Source organism: Salminus brasiliensis, chromosome 16, assembly GCF_030463535.1.
Source record: "Salminus brasiliensis chromosome 16, fSalBra1.hap2, whole genome shotgun sequence".
NCBI lineage: Eukaryota > Metazoa > Chordata > Actinopteri > Characiformes > Bryconidae > Salminus > Salminus brasiliensis.
The window spans coordinates 33,469,947-33,491,609 of NC_132893.1; the positions used below are offsets into that span (position 1 = coordinate 33,469,947).

Below are 21,663 nucleotides of genomic sequence, written 5' to 3' on the forward strand. Positions count from 1 at the left end.
ATCTTTGCTGAGAACAATTCAATAGACCTTTCTCATCAGTGCTCTTTTCAGTCACTGCTGCACTGTTGTATTGTATTGTCATTTTAGTGCAGATATGATCAGATTGATTCTTGTCCAAATCATTATAAGACAAATATTTAATGTGTGTAATATTTAAACACCTGCTTAAGTAAAATCTACCCGTGAAAAGCTGCAATAGTATTAACTTGATCAGCCGCAGCTGAACATTGTTTCATGAAGTCATGTGACAGTGGGTCATGTGGGCTAACGGGGTGCTTTATAAAGGAGTCTCATAGGGTTTGGGTGTATGTCTACTTAGTTTGTGTTCAGTGGTCCTTTGAGGGTAATGGTATAGGTTGTGCTCTAGTTGACACACACAGATTTTGAGACATGGTGTGGTGGAGGAAAGGGTAAATATCCCAGAATGTGATTTATATAGTCAGTCTGTTTGGGTGCTGCTGTGGATTTAAATGGTTCTCTTTGTTTTGTAGCCTCCATTGCCTGTGTTTGGCATTGCTTCTATGGGAAACCGCTAATGGACTTGGTGGTAAGAGTGAGAGAAACCTCTAATATGACTGTAACTAGAATTTAATGTTATTAACCTCATAACTTATACCTTTCTGTTCTCTTCCTAGTCTGGCAGGGTAGAACTGCTAACTTTTGGCAAACTGGAGTTGCCAAAGGTCCTGGAGATCAGGCGGGTGATTCACGCTTAAAGACATTTGCGTTACTAAAACTATACATCAGCATGACAAGTGAGGCCACTCCATGTGTCTGAAGTCACTGTCATGGACCATCGTGTTGGCCCCAATTGGGACTGGTGTACTTTGTTTGAACTGAAGTGATATGGAGGGGATGCTGATAGGGTCGGACGGAGCGGCCTTCTCTCTGTGTGGGTAGAGGGGATGCTGATAGGGTCGGACAAAGCGGCCTTCTCTCTGTGTGGGTAACTCCCTAACCTGCAGCTGCCTCGCACACACATAGAGAACGCTACACTGTCCAGCTTTGAGAAAATACAGAACATAGTCAAGGTCAAGCATGATGGTGGAGTCAGACACGTACTAACATGTGCCATCTTGCATATTCACATAGACTAATCTGTAGAAACGCCTCATCGGCAGGTTTCACGTCATTTGGGGTATAAACGTGGAGTCAGATGAGAACGGGGTCAGAACTTTGCTTTGGGATGGTTGATACACTGTCTTTAATGCATTTGTTCTCCTGGATCCAGCATTCTTAAATAAATACTTTGGTTTGCTTCTAACTTCACTCCACTCGTCTGCGACTCTTTCCACAAAACGAACACGCAAGGTGTTGCGCCCCGGAAGAGGGGTGGGGTACGGGCAACACTATGTAGACATTTTTCTACACCAGCAAGATTTCAGTAGCCCTGGAACTGAAGCTGCAGTGTATGGTCTGGTTTCTGCTCAGCCTCTGAGTGCTTCTGGTAGCAGAGGGTCTGTTGCAAGTGTTCCTGGATTCCTAAGGCAGTTCACAACCTCCAGTGATCAAAATGTCCTAAACCAGTACAATCCCCTTCCCCAGTCTCAGGGTGGCTACATGGTTCAAACTTCAGGGATGTCTAACTATGGTGTATCAAGGTTACCTCTGCTAGCACAGAACGGCACAAGCCAGGCTGTCCCTGGATTTCAGAGCCAGCTAGTAAACAGACCAGTGTCTTCATCCTGGGGATCAGGGCCTGTGACCTCAACCCCTAGCTTAGCAAGTGACCTTGGAACAACCTCTAGGCAAGATGGCTATGGATTTCAGTCCTCAGCTGGTTCCCTGTCACAGGGTCAGGGTGTTGGAATACCTGCCCCATACCAGCCTGTGTCTCCATCCCAGGGTTCATCTAGCCAGTCTCTCTCCTCACAGCAGAGCAGCTTGCAGTATGCTTCTCCAGGCCTAGGAGTTTCTTCTGTGCCACAGAGCTTTCCATCCCGCTATGTCCCTGGAACCCAAACCCAGTCCTTGGGGCCTGTGAGCTCATTTGTGAGTTCAACAGGTGTGACTGCCCCAACGTCTCAGCAAGACAGCTATGGATTTCAGTCCTCAGCAGGTGCACTGTATAGCCAGCCCTCTAGCTTGTATTCCCCTTCACAGGGTCAACAGAGTGTTCAGACGTCCACCCAGTATGTGGGGTCACCAGACAGGCCTGTGTTACCCTCACAGGGTTTAGTGAGTGCATATACTGCAGGACCTGCTCAGTGGTATAGGGTAGATCCTTTTGGATTCCAGGCTGGGCAAACCAACCAGCCTTTGTTCCCATCCCAGGGTTCTGTGGGCCAGGCAGCCTCAAGCAACTATCCCTCTACTTCTCAAAGCCAAAGCACCCCAGGCTCTTTTGGGTTTGGCTTTCAAAGCCAAAGTGCTCCAGCTTCAAATGTAGCCTTGACCCAGAGTGCTGCCCAGCTTCCGTCCTTCCAAACATCCAGCCGGTTTCCCAGTACATCCCTAAATACTGCAGGTCCCTCTGTGTCCCAGCCATTCCAGGTGGCTCAAAGCTCTGTAACCTGGAGATCCCCAAGTGTGTCTTCATCCTTTAGCCAGAGTTCTTCTGGGCAGGCTGCCGCCCAGCCGTACTCTAGTGATGCATTGCAAAGCACAGGCTCTTATGCCCCTCTGCTGTCTCAAGTTGCAAGCCCCTCACAGACGTCTGCCAACTACCGCCCTGTGTCTCCAAGCAGTACAACCCAGGTGGGAGGCTTTGACCAGTACAGTCCAGTAAGCTCTGTGCCATCCAGAACCTCCACATCTGCCCAAGGCGCCCCAGTTAACTTTGGACTTGTGCAAAGCTACAGCAGCCAAGCCCTTGGAGCCTCTTCCCAGCAGCAACCTGCTGTAGACTCCTTCAGCCAGCAGACGTCTGAAGCACAAGGTAGCTCCTCTGTTTCTGGTTCTCCAGGCTTGTATAGCTTTGAGGGGTCTAGAGCGACCAGCTACAGCTTTGCCTGGAATGTGAATGAGCCTGTCTACAAACCTGCCACCCGGAGAGGCCAAGACAGCTCTGTCAAGCAGTAATTGTTTTGGGTAGCTGTGCTTTTACAGGATGGCAGCCCTACAGTTCTTGTATTTTTGACTGGTTAAATGTTTTTTTTTTTTTTTTTATGACCAATTTGTAATATATGAAGCACATTGGCCTTATTCTGTTTTCTGCTTTCACTCATTTTACTTGGATGCTGCTTTGTTGTGAAAATTGTTCTTCCTTTTTGTCTTGTCTGTGACCTGACATTGGGCAAAAGTCAATCTGCACCAAGAGCCCTTCGAGCTTCAAGTACGGCTCAGCTCAACATGCCATCCCTCAAACTTGACAGAAGACAAGCGTCCAGACTTTTTTTCTGTCCTGCACTGAAGTGGTGGAACGAACTTCCCCTGGGAGTCCAACGCTCGCTGTCTTCAAACCTCCTCTTCTGAGAGTACTTGGGTGAATAGCAGAGTGGTCTCCTTACTGACTTGTGTTTAGTAGAGTCTAAACTTAGAGGATCTTTTAATTATTAGTTTATTTAAACTAGCTGAGGTTTTTCTTGGGTAAATAGCAAAGCACTTTTGTAAGTTGCTCTGGCTAAGAGTGTCTGCTAAATGCCTTAAATGTAGGTGATTGGCATAAACCAGGTATTATCAGCTCCACTCCTGGCAGGTGTCCCCATCATTATGGTCCTACCCTCATACACCTCCTTTCTATCTCTTCAAACCCAATTTATTTCAGTGAAAAATCTGAAATGAGTAAGGATTTGATGTCCTAGCTCTCAATCTTAAAGGAAATGCTGCAATGATTGAGTATAATCAGTCAAGCTATGGATGTTCTGTCTAGAAGGAAACCATCACAGAAGAAAATGGTTCCTTACGGTCTTTTAGAAGTTTTCCCTTCTAGCTACGATGGAATCCTTTCTTGGTGCAGAAAAGAACAAGAGAGACACAATGTATAAAGTGAGATCTAGACATCAGAGTGTGTCTCATGCCAGTAGCTTGTTCATGCTAAGTTTATTTTTTTTTTTATGCAAAAACAAAGGATTTTCATATCTGTTCAGTCTGGGGTTTATTGTGTTGCATTTTCTGGGTTTATTTGCAGCGGTCGCTGGGCAAATGCTTATTCTCCTCATTGTAGCCTGCAACAGCAAAGCACTCGGCAGCCTTTCTGTCACACTCACAGATAAACATCTCACACTCATTGTTGTTGCCTGAGAAGAGAAAGTATAGAAGGTCTGAATGAATGAACTTGTCCACAAACTGTTCCCATTATTCTTCCCAACTCCCCCCTACAGTCACTTACTCTTGCAGGTGATCTTCTTATTGGGCTTGTCACATGAATAGGCATAGATTTCTGTGTAAGGATTGTCCAGGATTGGCCAGCACGCACTGTGCTGCATGGCGTCACTGTAGCAGTGGTCATGAACCTCGCAGCATCTATAGGCATAAAAAAAAAAAGGTTTGGAGGAACATAGAAATGATCTTGTGGACTAATTTGACTTTCCTTCTTTAATGGTGCAAATCAACAAGTGAATTCAATGCAATGCATAAAAAAATTCATTTCCCCTAATTCTTTAATGCCAACCTGTCCAGCTCATCAACAGGGGTGCCTGAGCCGCCCTTGCCGCAGTAGCAGCCATAGTCGCTGTAATCCAGAATTGGCCAGCTGTCAGGCATGGTGCAGAGGATCATAGCCCTGAACTGCCACAGAGCCTTGTAGTTGAGGTGGGCCTGAGCTATATAACACACACACACACACACACACACACACAGGCAGTAAGTAAGGTAACAACAACAGAACAGTGTTCAGGATACAATACAGATTTATTGCAATTCTTTATTTATTATTTAAGAAATAGGAACACAGAACCATCCATCCATAAAATCCATTGAGCTCCAGTTCTTAGCACATAAAATAGATGTATTATTATTATTATTATTGCTGTCATGCAACCATGTCTCTCCATTTTTGCCATTTTTTACATAACATAATTAATCTGGCAGTTGAGAAATGGACTAATAGAAATACTCCAACATTAATAACATGAATAAAACCTTTTTACTTTGCCTTCTATTAAGAGTTTTTTTTGCCATTTTGGAGATACAAGATTCTGCCTGAATGCTATATATGATGTACTGAACATACACATAACCCTTGTAATTATGTCATACATATTCTATGGTTTTAATATGTTACATTGAGTTAATAAATAAATAAATACATAAATAAATAAAAATAAGAAATAAATGGTCAATAGTTTGCTCAGAGTGAACCACCAATATATATATATATATATATATACAGTGAGTCCAAGAAGTATTTGATCCCTTGCTGATTTTCTTCGTTGGCCCACTAATAAAGACATGATCATTCTATACTTTTAATGGTAGATGTATTCTTACATGGAGAGACAGAATATTAAAAAGAAAATCCAGAAAATAAATCTAAGTAATATATATTAATTGATTTGTATTTCATGGAGTGAAATAAGTATTTGATCCCTTAGTATTCATTAGCAGTTCTGGCTTTTACAGACCAGTTAGACACTCCCAATCAACTTGTTACCTGACCTGAAGCCACCTGTTCTCACTAATCACTTGTGTGAAAAACACCTGTCCACAGAATCAGACAGATCACACAGATTTCAAGTCTCCAACATGGGTAAAACCAAAGAGCTGTCACAGGACCTCAGAGTCAGAATTGTTGACCTTCACAAAGCTGGAATGGGCTACAAAAAGATTAGTAAGGTGTTGGATGTGAAAGTAACAACTATTGGTGCAATTATCAGAAAGTTTAAAGAGTATAACATGACAATCAACAGACCTCGGCCCGGTGCTCCAAAGAAGATTTCGCCTCGTGGGGTGGCAATGATGCTGAGAACAGTCAGAAATCGTCCTGCAACCACTCGGCAGGAGTTAGCAAATGACCTGAAGGCAGCTGGGACCACAGTTTGCAAGGAAACAATTGGCAACACTTTGCGCAACAATGGATTCACATCCTGCAGTGCCCGAAAGGTACCCCTGCTGAAGAGAGCACATGTGGAGGCGCGCCTCAAGTATGCCAATGATCATTTGAAAGATGAACCAAGTTATTGGGAGAAGGTTTTGTGGTCAGACGAGACCAAAATTGAACTTTTTGGCCTCAACTCCACCCGCCATGTGTGGAGGAAGAAAAATGCTGCCTATGACCCCAAGAACACTGTGCCCACCGTCAAGCATGGAGGTGGAAGCATAATGTTTTGGGGGTGTTTCTCTGCCAAGGGTACAGGGCTACTTCACCGCATCACTGGGAAGATGGATGGAGCCATGTACCGCACAATCCTGAGGGACAACCTCCTCCCCTCTGCCAGGGATCTGAAAATGGGCCGTGGTTGGGTCTTCCAACATGATAACGACCCTAAACATACAGCAAAGGCAACAAAGGATTGGCTCAAGAAAAATCACATTAAGGTCATGGAGTGGCCCAGCCAGTCGCCAGACCTCAATCCGATCGAAAATCTATGGAGGGAGCTGAAGGTCAGAGTTGCCAAGCGACAGCCCACCAACCTTCATGATTTAGAGAGGATCTGCAAAGAAGAGTGGGCCAAAATTCCCCCTGGTGTGTGTGCTAAACTTGTGGTTAACTACAACAAACGTCTCACCGCTGTGCTTGCAAACAAAGGCTTTGCCACTAAGTATTGAGTGTGTTTGGCAAGAGGGATCAAATACTTATTTTCCTCATTGAAATACAAATTAATTAAAATATATTCTTTAAAATTATATTCTGGATTTTTGTCTTGATATTCTGTCTCTCCATGTTAGAATATATCTACCATTAAAAGTGCAGAAGGATAGTGTCTTTATTAGTGGGCAAACAAAGAAAATCAGCAAGGGATCAAATACTTCTTGGACTCACTGTATATATATATATATATATATATATATATATATATATATATATATATATATATATACACACTGAAATTTGAGCATTCAGATTCTGCCAGTTGTTTTTCAACAGTTGTCATTTCTGCAAATAAATAAATGCTCTAAATAATAAATATTTGTATTTAGAAATGAGGGGAAATGTTGTCCATGTTTTATGAAATACAATACAAATGCCCATTTATCCAAACACACTGCCTATAAACAGTAAAACCAGAGAAACTGATCATGTAGGGTGTTCTCTTAATGTTACCTGCTGTAAATATATGTATTACACAAAATTCACCAGCCAACATTTACCCTGTTTATCAAGTGACCACCATAGGTCCCCTGCTGACCAGATGACCATTGTTGGGGTGGTGGTGTATTCTCTAACTAACATGACAGTATGTCAGTTGTGGTGTGTGGTGCTGGTGTGATGTAACAGGTCCAGTGTTGTTGGTTCTTATGTCACAGTCACTCAATGCTAGGTAGAGAGTCAGTCCACCACCCCAAAAACATTAAGGTGCTACAAACACTTCTTTGAGTGATGCCATAGAATAACAACTACTGGTTTTCTGAAGAACCCTGTGTGCAAGAGATGTGCGGGTGGGAAGAACCTTTAAAAAATTGGTAAAAAACCTTTACATCAGCTGAAGGTTCTTTAAACAATTTCCTAACATCTCAAAGGACTGTGTAGTACCTTTATTTTTAAGAGTGTACACATGTGCACGTGAAACTCATGGTGGTGACCATGAGAAAGTTCTAATGCAAACATTTCTTCTGCAAATATCTGCCAAATATCTCAATACGAACCTTTAACCTCTGCATAAAAGTCACTGTATTAGAAAAAAAACAGGCACTTACTGACTGTGAGGCCAATGGCCAGCAGGAGCACAGTGTGGAGGGTCTTCATGGTGTCCAGTGGAGAGTTCGACTCAACCCATCCCTCTGCCGGGTCTACTTATGTAGCCACAAAACAACCTTGAAATGTTTAACTCAACATAGATAACAAAGAGAGCTGCAGGTAAATTTCAGGGCACATGTGGATCCATGCCTGGAAACTCTCACGTTCTGACAGGCATTGCCTTATCTACCATCACGACTGCCTGACACTATATGAACTTATAAATCTAGCTATTTTTAAAATAATCTGTGCTGTGCAGAGATGCAGAGTAATCGAAGTGTGGAGGACCATAGCGCTCAAGGTCTGGATGCAGATACTGTGGCTCAGAAAACCTTCTTTAAAGGAATTTAAAGAAATAGAAATGGATACAAAGAAAATGCAAGTGAAATATATCATCACCGCCATGCAAATACCTTACATATCCAGAATGGCAGCTTTAAAGAAGAAGAAGAAAAAGCCTTTTTTAAAGAAAAAACCTTCTTAACTTTTAATTTAATATTTCATTTCAAGCCATTTTGGAGCATTTCTATTGGATTCACATGATGCCAACAAGTAAAATACAGCAAAAATTAAATCTATGATTTTTTTTGCATGACTGCAACCTGCAAAATAAACTGTTTAGATAAATTGGATAAGATAAATTAGGTCTTTCTAGGTCTCTCCATCAGTTACAACATGCAGTGTAACAGACCAGAATGTTAAGAAAATCATGCAACCCTGCATTTGCAGCTTTATGGAACAGTATACAGACACTACGCAAATTATGGAAAGGAACTGGACTACTATTATCTTTCCACGGTCGCTCTGACCTTTTCAACTTACAGAATAAACAGAGGAAACCGCATATAAGGGTTTTAAAAATAGATGCTTTATTTATATCTGGTTTCCATCCTTTTACATTCAGAAGTGTACAATAAACTAAGAAGTAAAGTCCTAATTATGCAGAAAATATTATCTAAATATTAGACCACTCTATTCCAAATAATTAATCAGATAGTACTAGAGAAACATACACAAACACAAAATCACTGTAACTACGTCCTATAACAGCTGGCACTTGGAAGAGGAAGAGCACTGGCATTACATATGTGATATAATCCACTCGCCTCGACTCGTCCAGTACTGCACAGACGTTTCATGCACCTAATCAGACTATTTATAGTAATTTCTATAGTTATTATAGTTTTTACTGTAGAAGCTCCAGTTCTGATCAGAACAGATAAAGCAGGTGAACATAAATCCAGTAAAAAGGAGAATCAAGAGCTTCTCATTCTGAAGAAAGAAAGTAGTGAGATCTTGTCGGTGAGCTAGTCTGAAGAACAGAGCTCGGTTCCTCCAGGTTTCTCCTGGACACCCCCCAGTCCAGCCAGCACAGCGTGGAGGATGTGTTCAACTCCATCAGCAGCAGCAGCAGCAGCAGCAGCAGCAGCAGCAGCTCACCTGATTTACCATCATTAAGCCCTGATTTACCACCAAACCAGGTGTTGATCTGAGGAGAACTCTAAATAATACTAGACTCCATGAGAGAGGAGAACTTTGGAGATGTTCTAATGATGAACACAGTGATGGAGAACAACCACCACTTTCTGTAGGAGTGTTATTATCAGTGTTTATTCTAATATCAGTGTTTTTAAGTTGCTTTTTCAATCTGATTTCCGAGGTGCCTAAACATTTTGCGCAGTACTGTACTTCACACGTTAAACATTGTCTATTCTCTGACTGAAAACACACAAGAAAAGATTAAAGTCAAAGTTAAATATTTAAATAAATTATGTTGCTATTAACTAGAAACTACAAATGATCACAGAAAACAAATCTTCATAAATAGCAGTTTATGAATGCCCTTCTTTAGGAACTCTATTTGTAACTCAACCAGATTTCTGGTCCACTCATAGAAAGTACTCAATGATTTCAGTCCCATTTAAACAGATGAAGCAACCATCCCTGACCAACTTCTGGACGCACCCCTATCTCTTATCAAATGTTTATATGTTAGGATCTGATATGACCTTCCCGATCCCTCTGTGACTCATGGTGTTCCAACTCTTGTTGCCAACGGTCGTCTATTGGCTCTCAGACACAAGGTGGGTGGGGTAAACGTTCTTTTTATGTTTGGGTTTTCTAAGCGCAAATAAGTGACAAACAAATCCTCTCCACAGGAAAATAAACTTAATACAAGTTTATCTTAAGTTTGTTAAATTAATTTAAAACATTTTTTAGGATTTCCAGAATTTACTGCACAGTTTCTAATTATTTGCAAAATTTAACATCTTGAAATGAAACATAGAATCTAGAATATGCCATAACTTTTGTACATACCATATCTAAGGTTTAACATTTTTCCAAAAATGTTAAATTTGGCAAATAAACAGTAATTGTTAATGGAAATGTGCAGAAGTGTCTTGTCTGTACTTGTTTATACTCAGAATCACCAAAATATGGAATTTACCAAAACTCTTGCATTCAATAGTATGAAGAAGACTACCAAATACCAAGTTAAGGGTTCTTCCCAGAGCTGGGCAATATGACAATATTATCACAATATCGTATTGTGATAAATTTGGTTATCGTGGTATACAATATGCTTTTATGAGTGTATTGTGAATATTCAGTGCTTACAGAGCACTGATTAACTGCACGTTTCATTACAAAGAGTGTAATCAGTCTTATTTAATCGAATGGAGTGAAGCATATTTTGGCAGTTGTTTTTTTTTTTACGCTGTAGGTGCATTTTGTCTACATGGCGTAATATTGCGCTAAATATCGTATATCGTAAAAAATGTCGGTAAATATCGTGATACAAATCTTTCCCATATCGCACAGCTCTAGTTCTTACTACAATCGTGTTTCTATTATGTGGATTCTGTGATCTACTTTAAAAAGGTTATTCACACATCTTTACATTTCATTTACAAGAACAGTTCTCTAAAGAACTATCCACTGAAAGGTTCTTAAGGGAACCAAAAGGGGTTCTTGTAGGTCTTTAGTTTACTGTAAGAGTGTGGTACCAAACCCACATAGATATTAACAGAAAATAAAGGCAGAGGAATACACCTACACACCTACACTACACAGCAGGTCTTAAGGGAGGAATATGCAGATACGCTGCAGGTGCAGTAAACCTCATTAGCTGGTGTCAGATTGGTTTGTACAGCAGAGTGGTGACGTACTTCTTCTTATAACGATGTGTGGCACTGAGAACCATCACCCCGTCCTGTGAAAGAAACCACAAGGGAAACTTCCTAATCAGTAATTGCGTGATTAAAAGCCTTATAAGCAATACACTACCTGTCCAAATGTTTGTGGACAACCCTTCTAATTAATGCACCCAGCTACTTTAAGTTGCACCGATTGCTGTCTAGTCTCTGTAGAGAAGTACTGCCAATAGAATAGGACTCCATGGAGCAGATAAATTAACATGAACCTATTGGCTTCATGCTGCCTAATGCCAGGCGTGGGCTAGAGGGGTTTAAAGGCCCCCCGGCATTGAGCTGTGGAGCAGTGGAAGAACTGTGCTCTCTGGAATGATGGTGTTGGAGCTCCATCTAATGTTTTTGGGAGGAGTTGGGAATGATGAGGTGGGGATCATGCAACATCCTGACCTTACTAACGCTCTAGTCACTCAATGCAATCAAATCCTCACAGCAATGCTCCTCCAACATCTAGTAGAAAGCCTCTAGAAGGTGCAAGGATGAGGGTTAGAATTAGGTTTTGGGATGAGGTTTGGGTTAAGAGGAGAGTTAGGATAAGGGCCAGGATGGTGGTTAGGATTTGGTTTTGGGTTGAGGTTAAGGTTAGGATAAGGGCCAAGATGTGGGTTAGGATTAGGGCCAGGATGGTGGTTAGGATTGGGTTTTGGGTTAAGGTTAGGGTTAGGATGAGAAGTAGGACTAGGGCCAGGATGGTGGTTAGGATTAGGGGTTCAGGTTGAGGTTAGGGGCCAGTATGAGGGTTAGGATTAAGTTTTGGGTTGAGATTAAGGTTAGGATTAGAGCCAGAATGAGGGTTAGGATTAGGTTTTGGGTTGAGGTTAGGGGCTAGTATGAGAGTTAGGATTAGGTTTTGGATTGAGGTTAAGTTTAGGATTAGGGACGGGAAGACGGTAAGGGTTAGGTTTTGGGTGGAGGTTAATGTTAGGGTTAGGGCCAGGATGTGGGTTAGGATTAGAGCCAGGATGAGGGTTACAATTAGGTTTTGGATTGAGGTCAAGGTTGGGATTAGGGCCAGGATGTGGGTTAGGATTAGGTTTTGGGTTAAAGTTAGGGTTAAGATGAGAGTTAGGATAAGGGCCAGGATGGTGGTTAGGATTAGGATGTTGAGTTGAGGTTAGGGGCAAGTATGAGATTTAGGATTAGGTTTTGGATTGAGGTTAAGGTTGGGATTATGGCCAGGAAGAGGGTAAGAGGTAAATCTTGGGTTGAGATTAAGGGCCAGGAAGAGGGTAAGAATGACGTTTTGGGTTGAGGTTAAGGTTAAGGTTAAGATTAAGGTCAGGATTAGGGTTCGGTTCTGCTAAATGGAAGTAAGTCTACTTGATGGAACAGATGAACCGTAAATCTACTGAATGCCAGTAAAGCATCAACATAAACTCTTGACAGAGTAGCAGTATCACAGGTAAATATGAAGATGTTATTAAACAACAATTTACAAACGACCAATCAAAATTAAGTGTTACCAAAACAACACACACAAAAAAAAACAACCAAACGACTATCCATAATACAGGACTCAAGAGACAGCAACACCCCAACCACCAATCACATTATTAAAAGAGAAAAGTGGATAAAAAAAATGCAGAATCAGCCGCTTATCTGCATCAGCCTGAAAGAGATAAAGGCTTTACGTAGTTCGCCCTTTTCTGATCCGACCTACATAAAAGACCTACTTTAATAAGCACATGTACATTTTCAGACCTTTTTCAGTCCATAAAACTCATGCTCTGTGAAAAAGCCTTGACGTCAACCATTAGAGGCCTTTGAATAAATGAGTGAATGAATCAGTGAATACATGAATCATGTACCAGACTCTAAATGAGAAATGAACAAACACGCTTTTCAAATCCTTCACACGTCAGCACCTGGGTCTGGGTCCAAAATCAGAGACAGCTCGTTCAGACTGTAACTGAAAGAGTACAAAGGGTCCAGTTCCTTAAAAGCAGCCGTCAAAATCATCTGTTAGGAGAGGCTATGCGAAATGATGCACACTCCACATCTTCTGAAGATCTTTGTGTGCTCTCTAGCTCATAACTCCCACCCCACATTCTGTCTCTTACCTTGATAGACAAAGCGTAGAGGTGATTCAGCATGACGTGATTTGGCTCAGGAAGTAAGGCAGGGTCACACTGGCAACAAAAGAGATGAGGTTTTTAAGCATTTTGTATAGAGTGATGTATACTTCATGAAGAAGGACAGCAAAGTTTAGCAATTCTGGACTCAAAAGACACAATTTGGACAATATAGCTATTCCTAAATGACAGATTCCTGTTTTTCAATGTATATAAGTTTCCTTCTGCTGTAAAAGAGCATCACTAACTATGCAAAGTCTGGCGGCAATCGATCCAACTGTTCATGAATTATAGCTGTTAAGCCATACCTTTTAACTCTACTATCTGATATACTATGCAATTAAATCTACCAGACACCGGCAAATTGTCTAGAGCTTGTTTGGAAAGGTACACTGCATGTCCAAGAGTTTGTGGACACCCCTTCTAATGAGTGCATTCAGAGTTCCACTCATTGCTAATACAGATGACTAGTGAGAGAAGTATTACCAATAGAATTGGACTCTCCGGAGCAGATAAACATTAACCTATAGGCACCATGCCAATTGGCGTGGGCTAGAAGGGTATAAAGCCCCTCCAGCATTGAGCTGTGGAGCAGTTGAGGATGAGGATGAGGTGGGGTGGTAATCATCCAACATCCAGACCACGCGAACGCTCTTTTTACTGAATGCAATCAAATCCTCACAGCAATGCTCCTCCAAAATCTAGCAGAAGGCATTCTTTCCTGGATCGCAGAGACAGTTACTCCAACAAAAGCAGGAGGAACTCTTTAAAAAAGTACCTTTAATACCCTTGATTTTGGAAGAAACATTAAATGAGCAGGTGTCCCAATACTTTTGTCCATATAGTGTAGGTCAATATGCATACAATATTCATTGTTTGTTTGTCCTCATCCAGTAAAGAGGTTGAAGCTCATCAAGAAAATGGATTAATAAATACAAACTAAATAATTTAAACAACAATATTTGCTGAGAGGTGCTACCAGGGGTTCTTTTAGCGATGCCATATTAGAACCATACTTTTAAATTGGTAAAGAACCTTTAAAGGGTTTCTTACACATCTTTTTTTATAAACAGGGTTATTTATGGAATCATAAGCAGTTCTTCTATGATTCTTCTTTAGAGTGTACCAAAGAAAAATAATAATACAACCCAATACAATCACAATTCCAATAAGAATCCAATACAAGCAGGATTTTTACTTGCAGTAATATCTCAAAATGCATAATTCATGTAGTATCTTTCTTAAAAAAAGTCCTTTATCTTTAAAATAAATCATTTTACACTAATAAAAAAAAACAAAGCTTCAATGAATATTTAATTTTGATGGATAAAGCACACAAATGTGGTAAAAAGGAGAGAGACTTTACATATTCAATAAAACTGGACAAATAATATAACTTAAATAATATAATAATATAAGTTAACTAAATATAGCAAAGATAGAAATAAAAAAATGAAGGAAAAATGGAAAAAATAGCAAAGCAGCAGTCTAATTACACATTTTTAAAGTTCTGATAAACCTAATAAGAGTGTACTTCAACTTCTCATTAGGTTGAATAGAATATTCGCTAATATTCTAATTATAATAATAATAATAATAATAATAATAATTTGCTAATATAGCAAAGCTTACCCAACATCACAGCAGCTGCTTCATCAGAATACATTTGTGGATGGAGCGTGGATAAACCATAAACCTATATCACTGAAATTCTATCTAGAACCCACTAGAGATTGTGGAGACAGTTCTTGGCACTTACCGATATGCCTGTGTCCTTGTTGAGAATGACCTGTAGTAGGTGAGGAGGTAGGATGGGGGGAGACTTGAACTTCTCATCCAGTTTGGGTACATACGCATCCTGATGATATGGACCAGGAGGAGAGCTGGAAAGATCTACAAATTAAGAGTCAATGTCAGATACCGCTTAGTGGAACATACTGGGATATTTAACTATATATATACATATATATATATGCAATTTATTCATACAATACATGGACAAAAGTATTGGGACACCTGCTCATTCACTGTTTCTTTGGAATTAAAAAGAGCTGATCCTGCTTTTGCTGGAGTAACTGTCCCTACTGTCCTGGGAAGAAGGCTTTCTACTAGATTTTAGAGGAGCATTTCTGCAAGGATTTGATTGCATTCAGAGGTCAGGATGTTGGATGATCATGACCCCACCTCATCCCCACCTCCCTAACTCCTCCCAAAAGTTTTGGATGGAGCACCACCATCATTCCACAGAACACAGCTCAATGCTGGGGGGTTTTATACCCCTCTAGGCCATGCCTGGCATTAGGCTATTAGCATGGTGCCAGTAGGTTCATGTTTAGTCCTATTCTATTGGCAGTACTTCTCAGCAATGGGTCCTGCATTCACTAGAAGGGGTGTCCACAAACTTTTTTTGAGTGACTGCAATGTTCTAGGACTTCTAGGAAGGTCACTGCGCTTCACTTTGAGAACTGAAAACAAAAATCCATACCTGACATGTCTGAGCATTTCTGTGAATCCACCATGAGGGCGTCAAAAACCTCAAAGTCTGTCTTCTTCACCTGGATGATGTTATTGACTGTGCCCAGCTGATTGGTCACTACAGGCTGAAAGAAACCAGTTATGCAGAGTCAGACAGCATGTTGCAGCAGGGCATCAGCAATGTCTGAAGAGAGTTCATCATATTTTACTTATTGACCATTATAATGGCCTTCCCTGTACTGACTCTGATTGCCTTCCAATAAGTTCTGCTTTTGGACTTCCTCAGAACATTAGTCCAAAGGCATGTGAGACGAGCCTTTATGTTCCTTTATGTTCTAAAAATGATCTAAACTAAATTTGGTTAATCAAGGGACTAAGGGCCAAAAATACCCAAAACGTTCGCATCCAGGACTGGTTTTGGGCTCGTTTGGGGAAGAGGTTTTTGAAATTATTCAGGTTAGCTTGCACATAGAAGAATTTAAAATAGTAGGGCCTGAGTCCATCCGTTTATTGAAGAGCAGTGGTCATGGCATTTCACCGTGGCAATAAGTCAAAGCGGTCACCACACTCTTTTTTTTTACCTTCTCCGAGTAAATGGCCACCCAGCCCGACCTGATGGAAGACTGCCCGCTGAGGTCCCCTCTACCTGCGTCAGACCAGCTGCCACCCACCAGTCCGACCATTACATTTGGACCATCAGGCCCCCCACCCACCACCACCCATACCAGACCAGCTGCACACCCTCCTACCACTGCTACCTGTTTAATGACCATGTTCAAACCTAAAAGGACTCTTAACTATCTGCCCCTATTAATATCACCACTATTAACTATCTGCACCATGATTATTATATTATGATTATGATCAGAGCAGTTCAACAGTATAGATGGTTTGGTCATTTTTATCAAAAATCTTTAAATAGTTCTGATCAGAGGAGGACGGGCCGAGTCCCCCTAGTGAGTCTTGGTTCCTCCCAAGGTTTCTTCATCCAGCTCTGAGGGAGGTTTTCTGGCCACTGTGCCGTTGGCTGCTCACTGGGGGTCTTTGATCCTTCATGTCTTCTTATGTTATTTCTTTTTGTCTGTCTTTTAATAATTACTAATTATGTAAAGCTGCTTTGTGACGACAATAAAATGAAATTTGACTTGACTTGACTTGACTTGACACTCTGCGCCGGGAGTGCAGCGGACCCCACCACAGCCTGCTAGACGTGAACCTCAGACCACTCCCAGGCTTGAAAACTGCTTTCACACTTGACCAAATGTACCGAACTCACGGCACATGGACAGTGTAACATTTTTTTCATACAGGGTCTTATTCAAATCAAATAAATGAATAGAACTACTAAATTGACTTTGTGTGATGGCGCCATATATCCCAGAGGTGGCTGTGGCTTCATACGCCATAAAGATCTTCTAGCACAATCACCAATAGCCCCTTATAGTCACCAAGATCAGTGAGGGAAGTAAACGTGTGATGTGTATGTTGGTCACCTCTGTTGGGTCATGGGTCCACTGTCCATCCACATAGAATTTATACTGGTGTTCACCCTCGGGTAAGTCCACAATCGCCACAAAATTGTTCTGGCTGATAGAGAAAAAGAGGGAGCGAGAGGTTTTGAGTCAAATCTCATACGAGAGCCAGAGATAGAAGGATAATACAGGCAGAAAATGAAAGGCAGACTGCAGCTGCAAAGATCCTTCAGGAGTTCTTCACTCTTGCAGGAGAGACGTCTGCTACGCATTTACCTTCCCTATTAAGCATGCATGATGTGAGACACTCCAGCAGGAGGACTCCATATTCCTGTTCTAAGCATTCGCTAATATCTGTCTGAACTGCATTATGGATATAACCAAGCTACTGGGAGAGGGGGTAGAGGGAATCCATGCCTGCCTTCATACCTCCTGGTGAGAGGAATCTTATTTGTCCAGTTGTTAAAGGTTCCAGAGATATAGACCTCTCTCCCAGCGCCGGTCCAGCGAAACACAGTCGGACGTGCCAAGGGACCTTTATCACTGCCTTCTAAGTCCTGCCTCCAGTCAAGAAACTCTTCTTTCCCTAAGGGAGCCTGTCAGGAAAGGAGGAAGGAGGATCACAGAGTCACACAAACAAGACGTCCCACCCCAGAAACCTGTTGTAGAGCACAGTCATAAATTACAACACCTAATTCAGCACAATCGCTGCATTTATGGACACTAGAGCTGGGCAATGTGATGATATTTTATCGTATTGTGATAAATTTTGTTATGGTGATAATAATAAGCTTTTCTAATCATATGGAGGACACTGTTAGTGCTTAATAAACACTGATCAGCTGCAGGATTCATTACTAACAGTGTAATTAGGTGCTAACTGGGTTAATTAGATGAAGAGCAGCAGATGTTCAGTAGAAATCACTGTATTCAGTACAGGAGAGGATCTGATAGTAGTTTTTAAGAATCTGACACTACTGATGTATCGTGATAAATATTGTTTATCGCGAAATATCGTGATATAGTATTTTTACCATATCGCCCAGCCCTAATGGACACCAATGGCTCAATACTCGCCTAAAGCCCTATTCCCTATACTTCTCAGGAGGATGCCTGTAAAAAATATCTCTTGTCTCATCATTGATAAAACTCTCACATTTAAAAGCCAATGAAATCACCAGAGGAGTGATTTCTGCTAAGTCACATGATCACATGGCATCTACACCAATCAGCCGTAACATTAGCACCACAGACAGACGGCGTGAATAGCAGTGATTATCTTCATCTGCAGTGGCATCAATCTGTCAAAGGTCAGTTTTTGAAGGTGATGGAGGTGTTGAAGCAGGAAAAATGACCCTAAGAACCAAACTGTGATGTTCTACACAACTGGGTCAGAGCATCTCCAAACCAGCCAACACCTTCCAAAGGTCTTGTGGAGTCCATGCCTTGAATGGCCAGATCCGTTGTGGTGGCACAAGGGGGACCTTCTCAGCATTAGGCAGGTGGTATTAATGTTATGGCTGATCAGTGTAATAAAAAATGGCATTGCCCACTCATTAGACTGGAGCTGGGGGGCAGGAGGTGGCATTAGACAGGATAGTTAATAGATAGCCTATTCTAAGGTTGTAGCCCTACTACTAAGACAGTACCTTAATATCGTCCCCATGAAAGATATCAGCGTCTTCAGGGCTGTCCATTAAGATTTTTGGACGGTCCCCCTCTTTAGCTCCACGGCTGTCTCTGCGATGGGCTTTCTCACCCTGCCCAACAGCTGCCCTTTCACTGCTTGTATTCCCCATTGTGTCTTCAGAAGTGCCGCGGAAAGCTCACACGGGGAACGTGGCCAAGGCTTTGATTACTCTGTGGGCAAACAGATAAAACATAGGCCACTGCAGTGCAAAACATACGGCATGTGCAAGCGATAGCCTGGAACCTGCACTACTGTACATTGAAATACAGTACTGTGCAAAAGTTTTAGCACCCTGTGAAAATTATAATGTAAAGCTGCTTATCTGGTCAGTAATATTCAGTCTGATATTAGTGTTCCTACAGAAAGTGGTGGTGGTGGTTCTCCATCACTGTGTTCATCATTAGAACATCTCCAAAGTTCTCCTACCGCCAGTGGCGGTAAATAGAACCATTATTTGATCAGTTTAAAGCCTCTAAAAGCTCCCTCACAGAAGTTACTACACCAAATAGTTATAAATACACTGCCTGCTGTCTGGATTTACAACAGTTTTAAGAAGGTTTGGGCTTTAAACATACATAATTGGGTGGAGGGATTCACACAGGGCACTGTGAGGGAAAAATAGTCCCCTCAATAAACGTAATATTACCTCTACTTTACACTTATTATTTATTTATTTATTTATTTTACTAGGGGTGCACTGATACCATGCTTGGGGAACTGCACATTTTTTAAAAATCCCAGCTTTGAAAAAATAAAAACTGCAGGTAGGGAAGCGTAATCTTGCTCAGCTTCACCAAACCGCTTTTAACAGGAGCTTAAAATTCAGTTAAAAATTTCTGGGCAGTGAAAAAACGCCAGTTTTGAAAAGTTTAGATCAGTCATTTTACATTCAGATCCTCGTCTCTGCGTGAAAAAGGTACTAAACTTCAGTGTGTTTCCTTTAAAACCCAGCTTTTAATTTCAGAACCAAAAAACACCAAATGGAAGGAAAAAGTACTAATATAAAAGTTCCAGTAAAAGTTTAATAGTAATAACTGTTTATGATTGGCTTTTACTTTTTGTTTAAACATGTGGTTTTATAACTATGTACGCAACAACAACAACAAAAAAAAATAAATAATAATAATTAATAATAATAATAATAATAATGTAGGGCTTCATTAAGCTTCATGGGATTGGTGCTAGCTATTGCCGATACCGATACTAAGTGCCAGTATCGGCGCAACACTATATTTTACTACTACACACAAAGCCCAGGGGGCTCGTCTGGGTTCACTGGTGGGTCTGGACAGTAAATAAAATGGCCATATTTGTGCTGATTCCAGTCAGCGCCACTGAAAAGACACCAGAGTTGATAAGTTTCTCTGCAATGGACCCTGACTGAGTACATATCAGCGATTAGGCTGATATTCAGAAAGAAACGTAAAATTCCACTTACATATCCTATATGATACTGCAAAACTGAAATTCTGAGTTTGTTTAATTCATTAAATAATTCATAATTTAAATAATGAATTCTGCCAAGTACTAAAATGTATTTGTGGAGAAAACAGGTCACTGTTTGCAATCGGATTCGTACAAATATTTAGCACATATTTAGATATTAGATATATTAATTCCTACCAGTTACTCGATACCCCTGAAGTTGAACAGGTCTAATGATATTACCTGCCTCAACAAAACCAAATAATCAGATCAGCCTACCGAGTTACACTCTACATCCACAAAAAGTTTGTGGACACCAGACTTTCTTCTAAAATCATAGGTAGGAAGGCTCAGGGAGCTTGTCTACTTTTCTGGCTAGGCCCGCAGACTGCTGTACACATTACTCTCAGGAGGATCAATAAGTCTAATGGTCTGATGCTGAGATGATTAGCTCCGGCACTCCAACTCAGCCCAAAGGCACTGGGCAGAGCTCCACCACTCCAAAGAGTTCAGTGCTGGGAGTGGGGGGCTTCACACCCCTCTTGCCCACACTTGAGGACTGGGCATGGTGTCCTCGGACAGCTGCTCCAGAGTGAGCCTCCAGTGCTTTTGGGCTAGAAGCATCATGTCAAAGTGGCCCATAATCAAGTGTGCAGTTAGGCACATTCAGAGAAGCAGGGCTGGTACCTGGAAACACAAAAGGAACCCCAGGAAGGCTATTATTGCACTTTTCCCACCACAATCACATCCCAATGACTGGCTATTTCGGTGCAAGGTCAAATAGACCGAGCAGCACACCAGCAGAGCAAACACAGTCTGCAGCATTTCAAGGACGAATGCTTACAGTAGCACGCGGCTGAAATGTACAGTGATGCAGAGGGGTGCACAGGACCTGCCTGGCTGGCTGTGCATGGCTGTGCATGGCTAGTGCTGGTGCATTGCACTGCCCCGTGCATGCAATCACAAGCCAAGCCACAAGTTAGCCGGCCAGCTAAATGTAAACAGTATCATTGGTAGCTGGTAACTAGCTGCTTGCAAAACGCGTGGATCAGTTTAACTAACAGTTTTAAGCCTGGCAATGCAGACGGGGTGCTTCTCGTGCTGCAAATAATCAATACATTCATGCATTTGGAGGTAATAACAGTGAAACCTGCAAAAACCTGCCCTGACCAACCATGCATTCATGCATGCATGCACTTCATAACACGCAACATCGTGGTAGCTCGTGCATACTTATGCAAAGCATGTTAATATCAATAATGCTACTAAAAAAGGTAGCTTAGCAGAATAGATTGTATTTATTAAGCTTTATAACGCCAGCTTTTCTCAAACTCGTGCACCCAAGATCCATAACGTTGCAATTTCGTCACGACTCGCGTGAACGCCAGTCAAATGCATCACTTACCTTACTCTGACTTATTTAAACAACGTAAATCCAGCTGTTATATAACTCAAAATATCATCGTTTTCTTTTACTTCATATTTTAATCCACGCTGTTTTTGTCGCTACATCACCATTCCGCCCCCTACAGAGCCTGTA

At 41.4% G+C, this 21,663-nt stretch overlaps 2 protein-coding genes across 2 annotated transcripts; both read right to left on the reverse strand.

The window, feature by feature from the left end:
* Positions 1-4,041: 4,041 nt before the first annotated feature.
* On the reverse strand, positions 4,042-7,801 carry LOC140536843 (phospholipase A2, minor isoenzyme-like). Its single transcript, XM_072658894.1, has 4 exons — positions 7,738-7,801; positions 4,553-4,703; positions 4,271-4,404; positions 4,042-4,178 (listed from the first exon to the last, which is right to left on the reverse strand). The coding sequence occupies exons 1-4, from the start codon at positions 7,784-7,786 to the stop codon at positions 4,060-4,062; spliced, it is 453 nt and encodes a 150-aa protein (XP_072514995.1). The 5' UTR covers positions 7,787-7,801; the 3' UTR covers positions 4,042-4,059.
* Positions 7,802-8,623: 822 nt separating this feature from the next.
* On the reverse strand, positions 8,624-21,663 carry prkab1a (protein kinase, AMP-activated, beta 1 non-catalytic subunit, a). Its single transcript, XM_072659140.1, has 8 exons — positions 21,529-21,663; positions 18,658-18,868; positions 17,438-17,604; positions 17,030-17,123; positions 15,547-15,661; positions 14,821-14,954; positions 13,050-13,118; positions 8,624-10,991 (listed from the first exon to the last, which is right to left on the reverse strand). The coding sequence occupies exons 2-8, from the start codon at positions 18,805-18,807 to the stop codon at positions 10,914-10,916; spliced, it is 807 nt and encodes a 268-aa protein (XP_072515241.1). The 5' UTR covers positions 18,808-18,868; positions 21,529-21,663; the 3' UTR covers positions 8,624-10,913.

Excerpts from the sequence above, each read along its gene's own strand:
- LOC140536843 (XM_072658894.1), bottom strand. The coding sequence starts at position 7,786 with ATGAAGACCCTCCACACTGTGCTCCTGCTGGCCATTGGCCTCACAGTC. Across the intron at positions 4,704-7,737 it reads GGCCATTGGCCTCACAGTCA|CTCAGGCCCACCTCAACTAC; the intron begins GTAAGTGCCTGT and ends TGTGTTATATAG. Across the intron at positions 4,405-4,552 it reads CCTGTTGATGAGCTGGACAG|ATGCTGCGAGGTTCATGACC; the intron begins GTTGGCATTAAA and ends TTATGCCTATAG.
- prkab1a (XM_072659140.1), bottom strand. The coding sequence starts at position 18,807 with ATGGGGAATACAAGCAGTGAAAGGGCAGCTGTTGGGCAGGGTGAGAAA. Across the intron at positions 15,662-17,029 it reads GGACCCATGACCCAACAGAG|CCTGTAGTGACCAATCAGCT; the intron begins GTGACCAACATA and ends GGTTTCTTTCAG. Across the intron at positions 13,119-14,820 it reads ACAAGGACACAGGCATATCG|TGTGACCCTGCCTTACTTCC; the intron begins GTAAGTGCCAAG and ends TTTTGTTGCCAG.